Source organism: Rhipicephalus microplus, chromosome 8 (genome assembly GCF_043290135.1).
Source record: "Rhipicephalus microplus isolate Deutch F79 chromosome 8, USDA_Rmic, whole genome shotgun sequence".
Lineage (NCBI taxonomy): Eukaryota > Metazoa > Arthropoda > Arachnida > Ixodida > Ixodidae > Rhipicephalus > Rhipicephalus microplus.
The window spans coordinates 7,039,345-7,059,877 of NC_134707.1; the positions used below are offsets into that span (position 1 = coordinate 7,039,345).

The 20,533-nt window shown below is 43.4% G+C and overlaps 1 protein-coding gene across 36 annotated transcripts in view; it reads right to left on the bottom strand.

Moving 5' to 3' along the window:
- Positions 1–1,142: 1,142 nt before the first annotated feature.
- The window catches only part of LOC119164047 (uncharacterized), an 84,932-nt gene continuing 65,541 nt past the window's right edge, over positions 1,143–20,533 (bottom strand). For 21 of the 36 annotated variants that reach the window (XM_075870893.1, XM_075870892.1, XM_075870884.1 and 18 more), the window contains 24 exons: positions 18,890–19,003; positions 18,710–18,823; positions 18,456–18,536; positions 17,788–17,880; positions 17,613–17,699; positions 17,453–17,539; positions 17,147–17,239; positions 17,001–17,090; positions 16,834–16,920; positions 16,674–16,763; positions 16,460–16,543; positions 16,302–16,397; positions 16,091–16,189; positions 15,893–15,997; positions 14,978–15,154; positions 13,843–13,938; positions 12,693–12,800; positions 11,831–11,971; positions 9,315–9,419; positions 6,907–7,011; positions 4,971–5,075; positions 3,792–3,925; positions 2,661–2,780; positions 1,143–1,761 (listed from right to left, as the gene is read on the bottom strand). In XM_075870893.1, the coding sequence (XP_075727008.1) occupies positions 2,697–2,780; positions 3,792–3,925; positions 4,971–5,075; positions 6,907–7,011; positions 9,315–9,419; positions 11,831–11,971; positions 12,693–12,800; positions 13,843–13,938; positions 14,978–15,154; positions 15,893–15,997; positions 16,091–16,189; positions 16,302–16,397; positions 16,460–16,543; positions 16,674–16,763; positions 16,834–16,920; positions 17,001–17,090; positions 17,147–17,239; positions 17,453–17,539; positions 17,613–17,699; positions 17,788–17,880; positions 18,456–18,536; positions 18,710–18,823; positions 18,890–19,003 (2,375 nt within the window). In that variant the 3' untranslated portion in view covers positions 1,143–1,761; positions 2,661–2,696. Of the gene's footprint in view, positions 1,762–2,660; positions 2,781–3,791; positions 3,926–4,970; positions 5,076–6,906; positions 7,012–9,314; positions 9,420–10,933; positions 11,042–11,693; positions 11,972–12,692; positions 12,801–13,842; positions 13,939–14,977; positions 15,155–15,892; positions 15,998–16,090; positions 16,190–16,301; positions 16,398–16,459; positions 16,544–16,673; positions 16,764–16,833; positions 16,921–17,000; positions 17,091–17,146; positions 17,240–17,452; positions 17,540–17,612; positions 17,700–17,787; positions 17,881–18,455; positions 18,537–18,709; positions 18,824–18,889; positions 19,004–20,533 lie in introns of those variants that run through there. The other 15 variants (XM_075870868.1, XR_012885465.1, XM_075870881.1 and 12 more) reach the window with 15 other exon arrangements.

The window sequence follows — 20,533 nt, forward strand, 5'->3', positions numbered from 1 at the left end:
AAAAACTAACGCGGTTCCTATGTGTTCCCCTAAGGCGACTCAAAAGTTTTTTTATAGATTGTAGTCTTTCCTGGTATTGAACGCTCAAATTTGGATCTGTCTGTCTGTCTGTCCGTCTGTCCGTCCGTCCGTCCATCCGGCCATCCGTCTGTCTGTCTGTCTGTCTGTCTGTCTGTCTGTCTGTCTGTCTGTCTGTCTGTCTGTCTGTCTGTCTGTCTGTCTGTCTGTCTGTCTGTCTGTCTGTCTGTCTGTCTTTCTGTCTGCCTGCCTGCCTGCCTGCCTGCCTGCCTGTCTGTCTGTCTGTCTGTCTGTCTGTCCGTCTGTCCGTCTGTCCGTCCGCCCATCCGGTCATCCGTCTGTCTGTCTGTCTGTCTGTCTGTCTGTCTGTCTGTCTGTCTGTCTGTCTGTCTTTCTGTCTGCCTGCCTGCCTGCCTGCCTGCCTGCCTGCCTGCCTGTCTGTCTGTCTGTCTGTCTGTCTGTCTGTCTGTCTGTCTGTCTGTATGTATGTCACACCCAGACAAACTTCAAGCGCTAGTTTTGCTAAACGCTCAGCCATCTTTAACTGGTAGCTTCGTCCATACCTGAGAATATTATAAATCAAAAACCAAATAATATGTATATCTGAGGCGCAAAATCAACACGTGAGTATTAGGTGGTGTGTCAATTTACCAGAAAATATTTATATACGTAATTTTAAAGACTCTATATAGTGTTTCTTAAGGGGCACTAAATATGTGGCACTGTGCACAAAAAAGCACTTCGCGCGCGCCCAGTTTTTGCTTAGCCGATGCACTGTTCCGGAAGCTTTCGGCACCTCACCCAGTTTCACATTGCCTCCGTGATCGGTCGCCCTTTTATAAGGTGATGATGCAACGCAAAGACGTGGTCATGTGACGTTTCGTCGTCATGACGTAATAATTACGCGAGTAATTTTGTTGACCTGTGACATGATGATTATTACATACAGGGGTATTGTCATTCTGGCGCCGGGATACATGTGATGATGCTTTTTTGCATCGCTCGTGTTGACACTAATGCGGCCGACGCCGTGACCAACTTTTCGCATTTGAGGTGGTATCTAACGCTTTCCCGTTTAATGATATAAATAATTCACGCACACTAAATAAATGCAACAAACAATATATTGGTAGCTGTGCGATTCGTGCACTTTTATTCCTTGAAGCATCGTGTCAAAAAGCAGAAAAAAAAATTAAGCGAAAAATTTCAAAGGCAATGTTTTTTACTTCTTTTGTTTACTTATTTTATCTTTCATTGCCATGCTAAAGCAGTGAAGAGACAAATGAGAAAACAATAACGTATCAGTCTAAACGTAATAGAAAAAGAAGCTTCATTAGTGTAGCAAGCGGTGCGTGAGTATCGATAATGTGCGAAGCTGATACCAAAGCACCCAATAATGCATCAAAATATTGAAGTTGCGGAGGCAAAACAATAAGCAACGCCGAGCTATGTTTCATATGACTTGCCGACGCAGAGGCACTAGACCTTTGCACTATTCGTTACTGCAGCTCTTAGAAAAGAGTCGTCTTTGGCAACGCGCAGGGAAGTCTACAAGCTATGTAACGCGTAAGGCCCATTCAAGATTGAAACACAACACAACAACGGCTTCTGTCCACGTTTGAACGCGCTTTGCATTCTTAATTCAATGCATCCGCGTAGATGCGCTGACTAAGATGCGCTGACGCTGCATTGTTCTTGTCAGTAGACTGTCGTTGATAGTGCGTCTCGTAGCTGCCGTTAGTCCTGCAAAAAGAAAAAAAAACAGTAAAATAATCATTATCGCACAATACTAGAACACTAAGATTAATAAAGCGTCGGATGACAGCAGAAAACACCCTCGAGCCTTTGCTTATAAAAAAACCAAGCTGCGCACCGCCTGGCTTTAACCTTGCTTAGCCGCACATGCACCAATGAGCCAATATGCCACGTCCACAAACGAAGACAGTCCTGACAGATGCCGCGCGGAGTTTGGCCTGCCTGGCACGACCCGAGTACGATTGACCAAAGGTCCGCATTTTCTCTTGAGTGTGCCACAGTCGGCTTTGCACGTTACTATTTCGGGCCCTGGAGTTTGTATATTCTTGTATGCTGTGTCACAGGCTTTGGTTCGACTGCACTCTATCTAAGCCAAGGAGAGCCCTAGCATCAGCCAAGAAGGCCACGTTATGGCTCTGAGATGAAACTGCGTTGCTGTTTCTCAAGATTAACAATGAAAGTGTGAACTTCTTTTTCTTTTGTTTACAATGCTTCGAAGCCAAATAAGTACAAAATTACTCTACGCATTCAAGGAAGTAAAGCCCGATTCGACTGAAGCGCACAATGCCCACTGAAACCGTCTTTGGAGCACCAGCAATAGTTGCCCAGACAATAACGTATTGCGCTGGTGTGCTTTAAAGGACATTTAAAGTGCAACGATGAATCATCTCAGATTTATTAATGGTACTTTGAGAATACCGCTATTGTTGATTTCATCATTATAAGTTTATCAACAGGATTTAATGAAGAACAATATCTCATTTTCAAATGTCGCGCCTGAATTTCCACGCGAGACTTAAAGCAATTCAATGTGCTTTCTTCGTATTTTTTCGACATTGGGCTACCCCAAATTTCCTGCAACTTGACCCTAGCTGTACAATGCGTACCTTTGCAGGCTCTGGGAGTCTTTTCACACGAAGGTCCTACTTGGGTTTGGGCGTCTCGGCAACCGGACTGTGTCGAATGCCAAAGGAGAACCGTGGTGAGCTACTCTTGTTCATCCAAACCTGCAAGTGTAGGCAGTAGAGTTAAATTAGTATGCGGAGCTCCTGCATACGAAATAACATTTCTTCTGATTATCAAGGGGCAGAACAAAACTAAACCTTGTCAGGTCCTCTGTGTTAAGCAACTGTACAGCCGTACAGTTGCAACTGCACAGCTGCAACTGCACAGTTGCAACCGTACAGTTGCAATTGCAACTGTACAGCCATACAGTTGCAATTTTGAATTTTCCGACAGATGCACTTTCTCAGCCACCTAACCTCAAAGCTAACAGAGGCAGTCTCTATCCAGTCTTACAAGAAAAAAAAAAACTTGGACTATGTTTGCACAGAAATAGCCCTCAACAAGCAAACAATTTTCCATTGATATCGTGACCTTAGCTGTCTTCTTAAATTGAAAAATATTTTGATGCTTTGAATTACACTGCATTTTAGATTAAACCGAATATTTGCTTTCTTTATTCCAGTCTGCTTGTTTGATCGGTACATAATTGTTGTCTAAGCCTTATCGTCGCTGGCAAAATATTCAGATCCACCGAAGGACAGACATATGACTCTTCTCAGTATGTCTGTGTCACTCTTCTGCCCTGTTCTCACAATATATATTTGGGGCCAGAAACGTAGGCACACCATAAAACTTACATGCCCAAGAGCGAGACGTTCTCTTGGAATCAGTAATTCGCCCTTATGGATCGTGCTCCACGTGTGCTCTTAGCTCGGTAGTCGCGAGGTTACACATAGCACCAGCTCGCCGAAACTACCTGGTGGTCAAACCACTCCACACCGTTAAATTCCTCCACCGGTAGCAATTAAATGTCCAGAGACACTTGAAATCAACTCAGACTCTTGTATTTCTTTTACAGCCGTGCTGTAAGTGCCACGCATAGTTGATTTTTTAGCGTCCGTCCACGAACAAAAAAAAAGCAATGAAGCACGTGTCTTCCATCTAGCAAGCGAAGCTCTCACGCAATGGCGTCATCAAGAGTAATAATGTGAAACGAAACAGTTTATCATTACCCTCTCGGGTGAATGAGCTCCAGGCCCGGGTTTCTTGGTGTGGTCCGAGGGAATGTTTGTTCGATAGCTGAGCGTGTAGGCGGGGGACTTGCTCTTGTACGTGTCAGTGCCCGGTACGTTGTACTTGCCGGGAGCTGCGACAAAGAAACGCCCAACGTTAGTCGTCGACGCCACTCTGTGGCATGGCAGTGCGATCTGTTTACATCAAAGGACTGTACACGTTTAGCTACAGTTGCCATTGGAGTAAGGTTATTCCCACATGTAGCTTGCTGCAAGCACCTTTGCGCACAACAAACAATGCCCTTCAATGTGGGGAATGTGGGTGAACACAACGACCTAGCAGCGCTAGTGTTTTGTTTACCATCAAAACCAAACCGCAAGGGGAATGGTGGAAACCCTCTGGATTGAAAAATCAACAGAAAAGTGCATTAACTATCCTTCAGTTGACTCTAGAAGGAGATATTTCGCACCTGTCATAGTGTACCTTTTTAACCCCTTTTATTTTCAGTTGATTGGCACATGTGCTTTCGATGTATTCTGTTGTAGTGGACGCGCTGGTCCGTGGCACTGTGACCACAAGTGGTTGTCATACGTACGAATGACGTGGTTTAGGACGAGATGGCGGAGACCATGTTGCGTTTTTAAGCAAATGTATATTTACACACAAACAAGCTGTCAGAATGCGCTTGGCCATGTGTGCTCTTTTATTTCATCTGTGTTTGTTGCGCGCAAAGGTGCTCAAAGATGAATTCGTTCTATGTTGGCTGGTAGTTCGGTTGACGGCATTAAGCGCGCTGGTACTTATGGACCAATCTCTAATTGAAGCCTACCCAGTATTTGCTGACGGTAACGAAGTAAGAAATCATTTCTCGACTGATAGCAGATAAAGATAACAGGTAGCTACAAGAGTAACATCAAGTATATTACTTCTATTGCAAATTTAGCGCGCACCTCTTGCATCTGTTGTGATGTCTCCTAACGGGACAGTCAGCAACTGGGATAAACCACGCTGAAGTTGGGCCGAAGAAAAACGCGTTAAGGAATCTTAGTGCTCTGCGACGGGTCAACTTGATTTATTATTTGATTAGTTTCTTGTCACATAGAAGGTGGAAAAGACAAGACAAAGATATTACGTTGATTACAAGAAATAATTCATGCGATTAGTGGAGTGAAAGTTACCAGGTATGCCGTCATTCCTGGAATCCTTAGGCTTGGTGCCGAACGAGTACGCAGGTGTCCTGACCAACACAGACTCAGCCTTTTCGGGTCTATAAGTACCCGGTGCTGGAAGGGTGGTGGTGTTAGGTTGGAAAGTGAGGGAGGAAAGCTTTGAATTACTGGTACAAACAAGTGAACCTACTTTGAATGAGCTTCCGAGAATTTCTCGAATTATAATGGTTACTTGCTATGCTTCGTTAGTGTTGTGTAAAACGAGAGCTGAAAACGAATAGGCATGCAGAAGAGATTGTTTAGGGGCTATCAAATGGTAAGAGTGCCCACAAGAAAAGCAAATATTCTTTAGCCACACCACAGTTGTTAATATAAATACTTTGCTGGAACCACTTTTTGCTTCACGATTCATGCTATATTATCGGTAGCTCTCGCGTTCCATGATTGTGGGTGACGGCTGTGACTAACCTAACTAAAACAAACGATGCAAACCAGCCGAAGTACAAAAGAAAGCTGAGGAATTACGATTCCAGCGAAAAGTTGGCAGTAGTGACGTGGACAGAAGATTTGAAAAATAGCAGTATTGACCCAGTGAATGACTCGGCCTTGTAAAGCGGGTAATTTTGTGAAATGATGAGGTTAGGGCGAAAAAAAAATGTCGTTTGAGAGGTGGTATAGGTTGGTCGTGGCTTAGAGAAAAACATGTTGAGTCTCGAAAGAAAGCGGTGACTGCAGGACAATGCGTTTATCTTGGTTAAAAGCATGCCTCTTGGAATATTCACTCGGTCCTAAGAGTTCCATGTTTCCCTTATTGTTGATTATGCCAATGTATAAACTATCTTTCGAGTGACCACACGGGTTAAGCATCGCAATAAATTGTTGTTTCCTCTTCTTTGGCAATTATACGTTGTTGAGATCTTCGTTATTCTATATGCCAAATACGCCTGTGAATATTGTGACCTAGATATAAGTGCAGAAAAACCGATTCACAAAATCAAGGAGCCAACAGAATTTGCGCATGCGTTCAAAGATATTTTCTCTATCATTGATCTAGTAAAATTCATTTTGTGAAAACTTTTTGAAGTACGCTTTCTTTGAAGCCACCACTTTCATTTTGTGTAGTACTCTTTTTGCTGATGGCTCAACATGAATCCCGCATTCTGGGATTTGGTTCTTGGATGATTGCGAATTTGGACAGGATGCTTTGTTAAGCGATTCTGATTTGTCAAAACAGTCTCTCTCATAATGCACACTTGCATACTTATTGCCCTTGATTACTCGAGGAGATCGACATTAGAAAAACCAGAATGTAAGTGCTAATTTTCGAAGAAGATTTCAATAGTAGAGTTTCTAACTCATTAAATTTGTTTACGCGTTGCATAGGCTATATGAACCACTATGTTAACTCTATAAATCCTTAAGCTGGAATTTCGCTAATATAAAAGTTAATATATTATCATCATTATCGTCATGAACCTGACTACGCCCACAGCAGAGTAAAGGCATATCCTATGATACATATAGCAACTCGGTCTTGTGTTTTCTGCTGCCAGCTTATAAATGCAAACTTTTTTAAATCTTCTCGGTCCACGTAACTTTTTCTCTCCTGTTCGTGCGTTTGCCTCATCTGAAAATACAGTTAGTAGGTCGGGATCGTACGGGGAAACCCGTTTGTTCTCTGAACTACTCTGCTTTCTATTTTGTGTCTTAAGGTTACACCTATTATTTTCCTTTCCATCGCTCGCTGCGTCGTCCTCAATTTAAGATTGACCCTCTTCGTAAACCTCCAGGTTTCTGCTCCGTAAGTAAGTACCGGCAAGAGATGCAGCTGTTATGTGTAATATATGCAGGTGTGCAAAGAGAGGGTTGCTACAGCAAAATTATTTCTACGTGTGAACACCAGAAAGGCTTAGCGTAGACGACCGCTGCAGTTCTTTGACGTTACCGGGTATATCGTCGGGCTTAGCGTCCTTTGGCTTGATGCCGAAGGTGTAGGCCGGTGTAACCGCCAGTACGGTGTCCGCTTTCTCGGGGCAGTAGGCGCCAGGGGCTGACGTCATGCGCATAGAGGCACAAAAGTTTGCTTCAGTGTTTACAACGCTTGTTTGCTTTTATGTTTATATCGGTCGTGTGGAGCATAGTGTTTTCTACAATTTCCTACAGGTGAACTCTGGCGCTGCGATTGTTCAGCCAACATGCAATCTTAAAAATTTTACACCCTTAAAGGTGTATTTCTCAGTCCCATTGTATCCATTATTTTAGGGTATTTAGAAACACCGTAAACATAAGGTGCTTGGAAACACCCCTTAAAATGTAGAATGTGAGGAATGGTTATACCCTACTTTTATAGGTGTTTGTGAACACGCCTAAATTATGGGTGTTAAAACAAGCTATACCCGTCCGAGTTGGGTGCAACGCATAAAAACACCGTTTAAATGACTAAAGTTAGAGGCAGAAGCATACTGGGTCAAGTGAAAGACAATTAACAGTATAACAAAGCAAGAAACACATGGGACGAAACGCTTGGGCATGTGCCTATTCTTTTGTTGTTCCATTCGTTACGCTTAATTTCATCAAAAATGCATCACCAAGTGACTCAAGGCCGCACCCTTATAGAAGCAAATTATATATGGACCTATTTCGCTGTCTTGGGGCTGATATGTCTACCCAAGAACATATAAACGTAGGGTATAACCTTTTCTTACACCTTACATTCTTAAGGGGTGTTTCTAAACACACTCAAAGAATGTTGCCCATCAGACAAAAATTACACCCTCAAGGTTGTGAAAACTTTTTGTGTGGAAATGATGGGTAGTACACAGATGTGCTTGATCTTTGTGATTTCTGCTTCAAACGCACTCGGGGTTCTGTTTATTTTTGTGTTTTGGAATTGTTCTTCGATAAGAGAATAGATCGTCGTGAACTTCCTGAGTCGTTTTGAATTGGTAGACCCTTGAAAGGCCCGAGTTGGTGAAGTGGAAATGCTGCACTTTTTGCCAACTCTATCTTGCGTCGAAGCGGCTCCATGGCCACACGCAGGAAAACGGAGCCGGAAGTACGAAGCTTAGACAAATTAACCGGTCATTGCTAAGCTGGCTAAAGTACCATGCGTTACAACTGACTCAGACTCTAGCACCATAGTTTCCTCTTGTAAGTATTCTAGGAAACTCTATCACATGCAGTACGTTATCAAAGCAAACGCTAGAACAAAGCACCCACTTTGGAACTACGTACTCATGCATGAAGGGATCTCACTTTAGCATGATTTAGCAATAGTGAAAAAAGCAATCCACGAGAAGGAATGCGAAAGACGTTCAAGCTTAGCAATTGTCGAATAGAGTTGCAATGTGGGCTTATTGGTGATTCGTTTGAAAAGCTTTGATGTAGCGTGAAAGAACACACGTACATGAGGAGGCACATCACACAGCACTGTGGGGTGTCCATGTGTGCATTCTTGTGTGATGATGATGATATGTGGGGTTTAACATCCCAAAGCCATAATATGATTATGAGAGACGCCGTAGTGGAGGGTTCCGGAAATTTTGACCACCTGGGGTTCTTTAACGTGCACCCAAATCTGAGCACATGGGCCTACAGCATTTCGGCCTCCATTGGAAATGCAGCCGCCGCAGCCGGGATTCGATCCCGCGATCTGCGGGTCAGCAGCCGAGTACTTTAGCCACTAGACCACCGCGGTGGGGCCATTCTCATGTGCGTGTGTCCTTTCGTGCTATGCGAAAGCTTTTTCTGAATTGTGCTGGAACTGACTTGTTGTTTTTTGACACAATTTACATTTTTATCCACTTGCTGAATTAGGGAATGCTATAGACGTTATTAAACTAGCGCTCTCAAAATGTCTTCAATTTAACTGCAGTATCAGGATATAATATTTTCTTTCATTAGAACTCATGGCAACATTAGCGAAACTGCTCAGTAAGTTGGCATGTAGGGCTCAAGATATTATAGCACGGGCACTGAAAGTGTTGAATATTTATTATTGAATTAACACAGCGATAATCATACTGTGGTTTGGGCACGTAACGCCAACACAGCATGATTATGAGTCATGCTGTAATGCTGAGTACACCAAATCTCCAGCCTACACAGCATAGAAAATTTCATTAGTTATTAGCTCGTTTATGGACTAACTAAATACGAGCAAGACGAGCCAAATGATTTCTGCGACATCGTAGCAAAAAAAAATCTTTAACGCTTTTGGTCCTAGAGTTATGAGGCACTTTGCGGTATTAAGGTACCAGTATGCAGTAATTAAAATGAAGACATCCATCACCAAGATAATCTGCGGCAAAAATCAAGCTTCTACTATTACTACAAAAAAAGCATTTATATTACCAGGAATATCGTCAGGCCTAAGGTCCTTATGCTTGAAACCAAAGGTGTAAGCCGGTGTCGTGGCTAGAACCGTGTCAGATTTCTCAGGACAGTAGGTGCCAGGAGCTGAGAGAAAAATAGAGAGAGAGAAAAGGAAAGAAAAAGAGAGAGAGGTGATAGGAAGAACGATGTCCATTCGTCAAGTTTGATTGCCACGTGGGTTCAGCAGTTCGGCTTTCATGCTTTAGTCAGTGAAGCGTGCGCCACCACATAACATATTGTAACCTTTCGTGCAGTCACACCACAGACACTTTAATCAAGTTAAGGAGCCGAGAATGATTATTGCCTATCTTCTTTGCTTCGAATATACTGTCACAGGTTTGTGATGTGGACGAAGGGAGCAGACTGCACGTCGAATATTTAACTGTTTATTTCTGGCCGAACTTGTGGCCTCAAAAAAGAAAATTCAGGTTACAGCAAGACAATAGCACTGATAGTGGGGGCCAGAGCGTCGGCCGTCGATCAACTGACAAACGCCGAAGCGTGTCGGCATTTATACACTTGTCATCGAACATTCTAGCGTTATCGCTAGCGGTGACGTAGGTTCCAGAATAGTCTGCAATTTTCGAGAAGTGGGCGTGATCTTAACGAAATGGTCTATCTACAGCGGCGGCAATTCCCGAATACTGTAGGTACGGTGTTTGCTGGGAATCACGTACAGTAACGGCACGATAACAAAACCTGAGGAAGGAACGTTACAATATCGTTTTCTTGTGCACTGGATCAAACAAACGTTTTTCGTTCTACCAATATTTTTTTTTAATTTGGAACAAAGCAGCCTGAATTATAAAATCTCACTGCAGCGAATCGGACATCTGTAGACATCACTGTCAAGTTAGTGCGGTGCTGCACGCTTGGCTATTACTATATACTAGCTGAATCCACCATAACATCATGCAAAGTGAGAACATAGTCAACAGAACCGGAAGTGATTCAAGAACAGTGCTAGTTTACCGCATACATTTTCATGTCAAGTAAATGAAGAGTAAGCACACACACATAAGCAGACCATATCCATGTGCTGTTAGTAAGGTGTCAAATTTTACGCTATTTTTTGCTAAAGGGGATGCGCCATGAGAGAATCGTTACACTCCAAACCACCGTCCGAGATAGAAACGTTGTGAGATGGTTTTCTAGTTTTGTGGTAACGCATATCTTCCTGGGAAACGTGTGCATGTAGATTGGGCATAATATGGTACTTAAGTTGCTACGTGTTACATAAACTAGATACGGTTGTTTTAACCAGGTCAAGGACAGTTACGATATTAATCAGGCTGTCACCTAACCAATTACTAATACCGATCCCAGTTACGATATTGAACATGCTGGTAACTAGTAACCTTCATTCGTGTTTTCAGCACTAATCAAGGTGTCAGTGCCCGTCATAAGAACTAGTTGAAGAAACCTGCGTCACACTTGGTTCTGTACGACTGGCTGAGCATAATCACCATCATCATCATTATCACTATGACGACTTGGAGTAAAAGCCTCAAAATTAAGAGAGAATTTATTGCAATTTTTTCCATTCTAGCAAGCTTAGGCGTTGGGAGCGAAGCCAGTGAGAAGGCTCGTTAACCTACCGGGAAAATCATCCCGTTTAGGGTCCTTGTATTTCACTCCGAAGGTGTAACTAGGTTCCAGAGATCTGACGCACTGATCGGCTTTCTCGGGGTTGTAGGCACCCGGTGCTGTCAAAACACAAGGCCAGATCGGTATTAACCATCGTGCTACGTTTCTCCATTTTCTCTTTTTAGGAAAAATCTATAAGGTAGCAGCAAAAGGTCACGCCTTCCTTCTTTTGTACGCGCTTATTTGCTAAGTCTCGTGGGCTAAACGAGCTCACCGCGATAATTCATGAACCATGGACATTTTCTCTCGTTCTTGGCCAATTTTCGTACGCCAGAATAACACTGCACATCAGTATGTAATGTTCAATACCACGAAAGCTTTCTGTGAGCTTTTACGTGCGAAATACTGAGTGTCTACGGATGCAACAGTATCTCAACTAAGTTTCACAGAACGTAGTAACACCACGGCAATGGGCTATGCGGTTGTTGCTGGTCTCATTGCTCTTTTTCCACCCGTCATACAGAGTATAATGGTAGCCGTGAGCATCACGAAACTTTCGTTTCTTTGTGCACTCCTTACAACACAAACGCTAGAAAGGAATAAAACGATTCATCCTGTTTTATTATATATCAGTGCAAACGAACTGTTCACGCAAACAAGCTTATACGTTGAGTGAGATGGCCATACGTGTTCTTCGTGAGCCATGATTTAAAAGACGGGCGGTCGCGATAAGGAAAAAAAAAACTTGGCGGGGTGTCGATGCAGCCTTACGACGAAAAATAGAAGCGGGTCACTCGGGTGCGTGCAGTGGGTGTACAGATGTGCAACCATGGTGCAACAGAAACGCAGGACAGGGTGCGACCGGGTGTGGAAGTGTAGACACGCAGTAGACGCTTGCGAGTGGTCACCGTGGGTAGCCACTGCACGAGTGTACAAACCGGGACTCGTGCTTCTGCAACGACAACAGTCGCCCTTGTGTCCGAAGGTGTAAGATGGCGACATGGGCCGCACGAGAGGGTCCGCTTTGTCGGGGCTGTAATCCCAGGGAGCTGCACTCCCCAACAGAGAACGAAAAAGAGGGAAGAAACAGACGCTGAGACATCTGATCAAGAAAAATGTGATACGTCATTTGTTTCAACAGCACATTTATTTTATTGTGTACAAGAAAAAGGACACAGTATGCGAGACTTTAAGGTTCAATAGTTCTGTCACATTTCGGCCCAGCGAGTATTTTTCAAATCAGTGGCATAAAACGTACCATATATAACACACATGTATGTAACAATCCACAGACATGCATGGTAAATGTGCATCTATAAATATACATTCCCGTCTTTTCTAGTCATTTTGATACACTTAAAAAATACACAGTATTATTGTATTATTTGCTATTTTTTTTTATTTGCCCTGACTTGACACGTATATGGCTGTTTTTATGACGAGGTGTGTTTACACTCTTCTAGGTCCTGCGACACTCTGCATAAAGTATAATAATCACTAAAAGAGTCACTAAAAGTCAGCTAGAATCATGACGGACAGAAAAGAGTCAAATAACTTTTATTTCTTAGAGTACACATTGCCCAGCTTTTTCGTTCGCATGGTTAGTTTGAAAATGTGCGTGCCCTTGCATGCCTCTAAAACAAATGAAATCACTACTGAATGCCCAATAACAGGCTCTCTCAATGAGTTTATTGTGTTCTATGGCAAGTTCGCAGCATCGTGCGAAATAAAAAAAAATCTAACATAAGCAAACTCAACAAATGCACTGACCGGGAGTCTGCTCTCTCTTCGGACACTTGAGCTTTCTTCGTATCGTAAAGCTTGGCATTCGAGGAAAGCGTAGCTGCTCACCGATGCTAGGGTTGTAGTAACCCGGTCCTGTTGTGTGCAAAACAAAAAAGGAGGTCAAACAGTGATCGCCAGGTGTTTATGAGTCGGGAAGCTAACGCTGAGAATCATAGGTAGATACGGGTTGCCCTTAGTACGGGACTTTTGCCGCTGAATTTCAGATTATCCGCTTGTCCCGCGCGTTTTGCATGCATCGTATGTGCTTAAATAACGATGGCAGACCACTGGTTCACTGCAGGCATGTACGAATTTTCGTGGCGTTATTGAAGCATAGTGTTTTTAGCTCCGCAACATAAATAAGATGAAATAGCAGACCAAACATGCCACATGTATCTTTCGTTTTTGCAGTTTTTTTATTAGAAAAAAAAAGAGAAATAACTCGCAACAAACTCTGCTAGTGCAACAATCTTTCCGGTGGTGAGCTAACTGACCGAGTCCTGTAAATAGAACTGCACTTAACTATATAAAAATTTAAAATAACAGACAAGTCAACAACAACAACCTTCGATTGTTTCCGGCGATGTGACGATTTAGGCAGCATTTCCTGGATTACGGTTTGGTGCTCACCGTTAAAAGCTTTATTGCATCGCTCTCGCTCGTGACCAAAAAGATGAAATGTTTTGTGTACATTTATTAGAAAAAGACGGGCTGAAACGCGTTAGTGGCAGCCATACTATTGTCCCTAATAGTCAAATCACGTTTTCACCAGTTTGGCTGTGTAAAGAGAATACGACGCCATAAGAAATAGATATCTACTCGAAAGAAGCAAGAAAAGTTTTTAATGTGTGATCGAAGAGTCTGACTTGACAGCTAAATATTAACATTTAGTGACTCTTGGCAACTCATAAGCTCATAACAGCTGAAGTTGATGCTTATTATGTTCAGCACGTGTAGCTTCATGATAGAAAAGTATGCTGGAACTCCCAATATTTGTGTCTGCCTTCTCGTGTCTTCAGCAAAGAAGCGTGGTAAAGAAAAAAACCATTCGCGATCAGATACCGTTCATTAGCAGATTGAAAGTCTACGAGAGCGCGCAAACATCGCATTCAATGCAGTACATAAGGAAGCCTACCAGGTGTTTCGTTCCGTAGTAGAGCTGCAAAGCCTTTCCTGAAGAAGAGGCTTGCAGCTGAACGGAACATCACTCGGCTGTTGTCTTCTGCTTCCGCTGCAAATACGACGAAGCTTTAAACGATGCGCTGATAACTGTACAACAAAATGATGTGCAACAAAACGATGCGCAATGAATGCTAAATAACATGAACGCATGATAAATTAACACAGCACATAAATTCTTGGAAAGCACGCAGACTGTAGTAAGGTTGTAAACACAAGCCACATTTCACTACTCATTGCCCGAAGCGAACGCTGCAGACCCCCGTGTTTCGAATTACCAATTTATTCGCACTCATCCTGCAAATGCTTGGATATTAAATAGCTCAGGTTGTAAATACCCAGCTTTGGAAAGGCGTTGATCTTGAGTTCGAGAAACAAACCAGGATCAAATTTGCGTCGACTGATAAACCCTCTTTTTGCGAAAACCAGTGGAGTTTTATTTGGTGCTTCGGGCTACAAACGAATGAATGACATCTCTCCACTTTACATTTAAACACCAGCTTCAACTTCGAACATTTAGTGTTAAATACAAAAGCTCTTCGTACCATATCTACCGTAAGTCTGTTCGGCATCGGTTGCTTCCAGGAAAAATTTTCAAAATTTTGCAAGCTCTGAATGCTTTGTCACAATTAAGTACAACCTGCCTAAAAGTGCATAGTTAATGTAGAGCCAACAAAGTATACTGCATACAAAGAACACATACATTGGGTATTTTTTTTTACAACTGTTCACTTATGTCTAGTGTTCGCCAATTCGTGTTGGCTAACATCGGCTGGTAGTGTTTAGCATTGGCCATTGACGTAACTGAAGAGAATTAGAGGGATTAATAGTAATTCTACGCCTTTCCCTCTCATTCGTCCCTAAACAACCAGCGAGATTTTTCGGTATAGATTTTGCGATGGACTCAGGTTTTTGATGTGCTCAGGTTCCCACATCCAACTCCATTTGCCACTATGATCTGCCAGCTTGTGTAAATGGAAATGAATAAATTGAATCAATCAAAATGAAAAACTATCCAAGTGACGACATGTAAAGGCGTGCTCGTTAGGTCGCGGGCACAAATTATGATAGGTATTCAGAGGGCCCCTTACCAGAAGAAACAGCTGTTTCCTGCGTCCAGGACTGGTAAAGTTTAGCAAACAAAGACCCTGTACCGGGTGGTTTCCAGAAGTCCAGTCCCTCTGGAAACCTTGGTGCCATGTGAATGCATCCCTGAGCATGCCTCAATTCCCGAAAGCTCTCCGGTGACACTTGGATCCTCGACGAATCTGTGGGGTCCGAAGATTGGTGAAAAGCTACACAACGGAGTGCAAAGTGCATTCTTCTCAACAAGACAGACGCGAACTTAAAGAAAACAATTAAATTAAAACACGGACTTGGATAATGTTACAACAAGAACGTATTGTTCACCTTGGATCTTTTCGCAGCAGAGTGACATTGAACACAACATTCATTGATATGTGAGGTTTAACGTCCCAAAACCACCATACTGAACACAACAGTATGATATAACAATTTTTCTTGCTGTTCACAATGAAAATATCTCAGACCGCAAGTTTAACCTTGAGATTTTGGTCCTATTGGGGTATTATTAGGATTCACCGACGTTCAACGCTTGTGCTCGTCGTTATTGTGCGCTGGTTTGTTGCAATTTAGATTGATTATTATTTCTTTTAACATATTTACAATTGCTTCTTTAATATCATTACTAATTAATAATCGTATGTTACACTTTAGTATACTGATGCATTTTACCAGTTATCTCAATGCACTTTTATGTCCACTTCTATGTAATACCTTCACGTGCTATTGTGATAGTTGAAAAAGATTGCCCCACTTATTTGTCATGGCTTCGCAAAGGGCATTGCAAAATAGCCAAAGTAGATTGGCAAAATCGGCTATGTGACATGTATAAGCGATGGTTTCCGATTCCTGATAAGGTTACTGCAATATCTGCCAAGGACATTTCGTCTTACACAATTAAGGCCAATTTAAAAGAAACTGACCAGTCGGCGTTCGTACGAACGTCCTGTCGTGAGCCGACACGCTGTCCATCGTTTCGTCGTCTTCGAACATACCACTTTCGTCGCTCGTCGTAAACGCTGCAGGCTCTACATAAAAAAAATACGAAAAGAGTCAATTAAGTTCGTGCAGGACACCAAACGGAACCAGTCGGCACTAAGACGTAGGGACGCCACCGTTACCTAGGCTCTTAGCCAAGTGGGTACTCGGGTGCCGCTCCTTGTGAAGACTGGGATAGGAAGCGATGATGTGAGTTTCAGACTTTGAGACGTTCTCCTTCTCTGCATGCGGAAACCAGGTGGTGAATGCAAAAAAAAAAAGGTTGTTGCCACACCCGTATGACTGCGGAAAAGATTACTTGGGCTACGCCTCAAAAGAATGTACGGCACGTACCATCAATGTAGTCGATTGCGTTTTGTGCAATTCGCAGAGACCTACTACGCCCTAATCTTCTGTCCGATGGCCTCGATCTCTTGTCTGCCTCTTGGGCTGTGAAAGGAATGAGGCTGCATTAGGCGACCTATGTAAGCTTGAGGTCGTATGCATCGCACCTTCGATTGCGTCTTGCTTTGCTCGTGCTGCACGCAGAGATGGACTTCGTCTAGTCAATTCTTCGGTAGACTTAGCTCGCTTGTCTATAGATGTGCAACCAAGGAAAAAGAAATAAAATTTTTAGCCTTAGCAATAACGAGGACCCAACGTTTACAAAGGCTTCCCGATTAAGAACCCTATACCCTCAGTGTGAGGTGCAGGTGTACAACATACCCGGCATCTCGTCCGCCTCTTTTCGAATGACTCGAAGAGACCGACTTCTCCTAGGCACAGCTTCCGGATGACTAGTAGTGGTGATCCGTTCTTGAATGTAACGTTACGAGTTAGCGTGGTCATAGCAAGTCGCAAATAAACATTCACAAATAGTTCCTACCTCGGTGTTCCTTTGTCTTCTGCACTACGCAATCGGTTTTTTTAGGCTTAGTGGGCTCCCTAACCACTTTAGACGTCCGAGATATTTCTTAGAGAAAAAAAAGATTGGAGGTTATAATGATTTATTTTGCATACATTAGATAAAGGGCGCGATAGTGCATCGCATACCTTCGGTACCATCCAGCTTTCTCCGCAGAGATCGAAGGAATGTACCCTTCTTCGTTGCCATCCTTGAGGACGACGGCTCTGTTACGGCGGCTGCAGGATAAGTCGGTACTATAAAAACGATCGACTTTAAAACGCATCTGGCTAACCTTTTGAGTCCGTCTTTCTCTTCGTAATATCCACAGGTAATCGTCGCTTCATTGCTGTTTCAGAAACGACAACATCCACCTGTGGTGCTTCTCCTGGACGAATTCGGTTGAATTACTGTTTGCGATTCTTCAGCGAAGACTAAGTGGCTTTTTTGGCCTACTGGCTAAGTGAATCAAAATGTATCAAAAGGACGAGCGCTTGCGAGAAGAGCACCACCGGACTAAAAGTTGGCACTCATCCCATAGGCACGCGTCCGTGTTTGCTAGCACTGTGATACGTTCTGACTCAGAGAAAACGTCGCCTACCTTCATCCATCCCGGTCCTTTGTTTGCGAGTAACCCTAAATGTACGCTGTCCTTCTTTTGTTTCCTTCAGACTCCTAGCTTGAACTTCTGTGATAAGAAAAATAAACTAGTGCTTAGAAAGCACTTATTGACAGTGCCTAAGCAACCCATTTGCACGTACCAGTGGTCTCGAATCTGGACTGTCGAGTCAATCGGGGTGACTCACTCCGTCTTTTAGGTTTTGGAATTTCGGACAAAGCCGCTTTTGCTTTGTGTAGTGAAAAAAAGTATTTGAGGTTATGAGACACCAAATTTCAAAACGAGAAGCACTCCAAGTGAAACAGGAATGTTCATACCTTTTCCGTTTGTTAAAACCGAATCCTTTGGCCGAGGTCCACTAAGAGAGCGACTTCGTTTTATCGTCTGCTGGGAGCCTTTCAAATCGCGCTCTGCCGAACAAACATGCGCAGTGCTTTAGTAAGTGCATCTAGGAGAGTTTTCCAGTATTTCAACGTTGTTTACGCTACATCGTATTATTAGACACACAAGAGCAGAACGGTCATTTCAGTTAACTGCCGAGGTTGTATGAACATGTATAAAATGACTCAGACAGGCTGGCTGACGCTTCAATAGTCGGCCTTACCTTTGTGAAAAGTGTCTTTTAATGACCAGGCGCACCCATATATTTTTGGTGGGTTAAGAGAGTGGGTTTAATGATTGCCCACCTTTTCTGTTCTGTGTGTGTTCACAATCGCGCTTGTACGCAGAGTGTGTATACACATAAAAATTGAAAAAAAAAAAACTCTCTCTATGTTTTTTCTCGTTATTATTTTTTAAGGAGTAATTCCTTTAGAACTGACAGACTAACAATGGCTATAGTCTTCTTCGGCTAAGATTGGTCTACTTTTCGAAACATACGTCATCCTGCCTGGGGCACTAAACTCTCTTCATAAAACACGTGCCACAATGTATTTCCATCCGTTGGCTCACATGTCTGCATTCAATACAATGAAATCACACGTACCACCAGCAGTATCCTCTGTGGTTCTCACAATTCGGAATGAACTGCTTCTTTTGCTTGTTCTTTCATGAGGTAATGTCGTTCCTTTTGACATAAAAAATAAATGAAATCTTTAGTAATGGTGTCATATCAGGTGAAGTTAATTAAAAAATTCATTGGACAAAGGTCTCGCAAACACCGTAATTAAACACCGTAAATTATTTAATACATCGACACTCTGGCAGCCAAAAAGCTAAACTTTCTTTCCCCCGTCTTACCCCGCTTTTCTTCAAAATCATGAGACCTAGACCTCTTCGGGCTCCTCGATTGAGGTCTTGGTGGTAATCCGAACATGGCAGGATTGCCTTTGTCGGGGTCGTATGTACCTGGTGCTGAAGTAATAAAAATGCAACGATGAGCAATAAAGGGGGCTAAAGTGTCTTTCGTATAGGTCTAACCTGGAAATGTTGCGTTGTCCGGTAGCCGTTCTTTGAGTCTCGAACGAATACTGAAGCGTGGTGACCTTGGATAAACCAATTCGTTCGCCCTGTCGGGATCGTACTCTCCCGGTGCTACCAGGACACAAAAATTATAAGTGTTAATATATATATGAGAGAGAGAATTCCAGTTGTGCCTAGACATTTATTCTTGGCGAAGTACAGTGATAGAAACTGACCAACTTTATTGAGAAAACACGGAAACTAAGCAGTAAATAACAAAACAGGTAAGTGGTACAGCGCGCTCAGTCCCTGTCCACTATACTCGGGGTGTGTGGACGAAGCAAAGGATCAATGTCCCTTGCCAGCCGTTGTACGTGTGTACGCTCATGTACGGAACCCCACCTACCCTAAGAGTAAAGCCCTCGAACACAACGTCTACCTGATACCAGCATTACCACTCCATTGAGCCTATACACGCCTAATTGCGGCAGGTTGCTCGTGAAGCTTTCTAGTCCTATGAATTGTCAATAAGCAGCAGTACGTTGCGCGACTTCTTTTTGTAGGCTACTTAAGAAGTAAGGAACATTCTTGTACGCGGGTTTTCCTAGAGCTATCGTTTTAACAAGTTCGCTTGTCTTTGTCAAGGTCGCTGCCTTGAAGAAGTGCCACTTAATTAAACTGTGACGTCAGCAACATCTCCCATTCAAGCGTTGGTTATTGCCTCAAAGTTCTATGTTCTGCCTTATTGAACTCCTGCCTTACTTGAACTACCTGGGAAATTGTGACGTTTCAGTGAGAGCTAAGGAGGCCCTGTACCTAAATACCTAAACTGAGTTCTGCGGTGCTATGCAGGATGGCCCGAGTCAGCTCCGAGACCACTCAGCGGCGGCCATGGCATGAAGACAGTGCGGGGCGCCTGATAGCAGCGCTGATAAAAATGGCTACGGGAACTCGCGTGGCATTGGAAACGCATGTGGGACATTTGCGACAGTTATCAAAGAAGCACCACGTGCGAGCACGTCAGCGCCTCCACTAAGTAAACATTTCAACAGTGCAGCGACGTCAGCGTAATTGTCGCACTATCTTTTTTTGCCAACTCAACAAGCGCCTCCCACAGGCGTGTTCGTGGGCTTTTGTCCTCTTTCGCACAGGTTCTTTCGTTCCGCCTGCAGCATGAAAATTCACACTCTCGAAGACAGCAAGGGTGCACACGCAGCACTCTCGTGCTGCTCGTTTCGCTTCTATCAAATATTGGAGATAAATAGAAGAACAAGTGGTCACCAGGGGCGCTCGCATCAAGGCGGCCACGCGGCTGTGGTTGGATACGTCGCGAGCGCGTTGAAATAGAATGCGAGACATTGTAGCCACGCCTGCACGATAAAGCTGATAGATTAATCGTGCCACCCGACGTGAGTGCTGCTTCTCGGCACGAGCAAACGGGGTGGCGTACCCAATCTTCGCGGCGGGCGTCTGTCAATCAAACTGATTGACGCGTGAACTCGAATGCAAACTCGTTGATCTTGAGAAGGCCTGAGTTAAACTCGTCACTGTGGAAGTGCCGGTGTGACTGTCAAGCGTTTGATGCAGTGAAGGTTAAGTGGTGGCAGCTTCTTTGCGTATAAAATAATTTGCTGAGCTTACACTACTTTTGCAAGGCTGGAG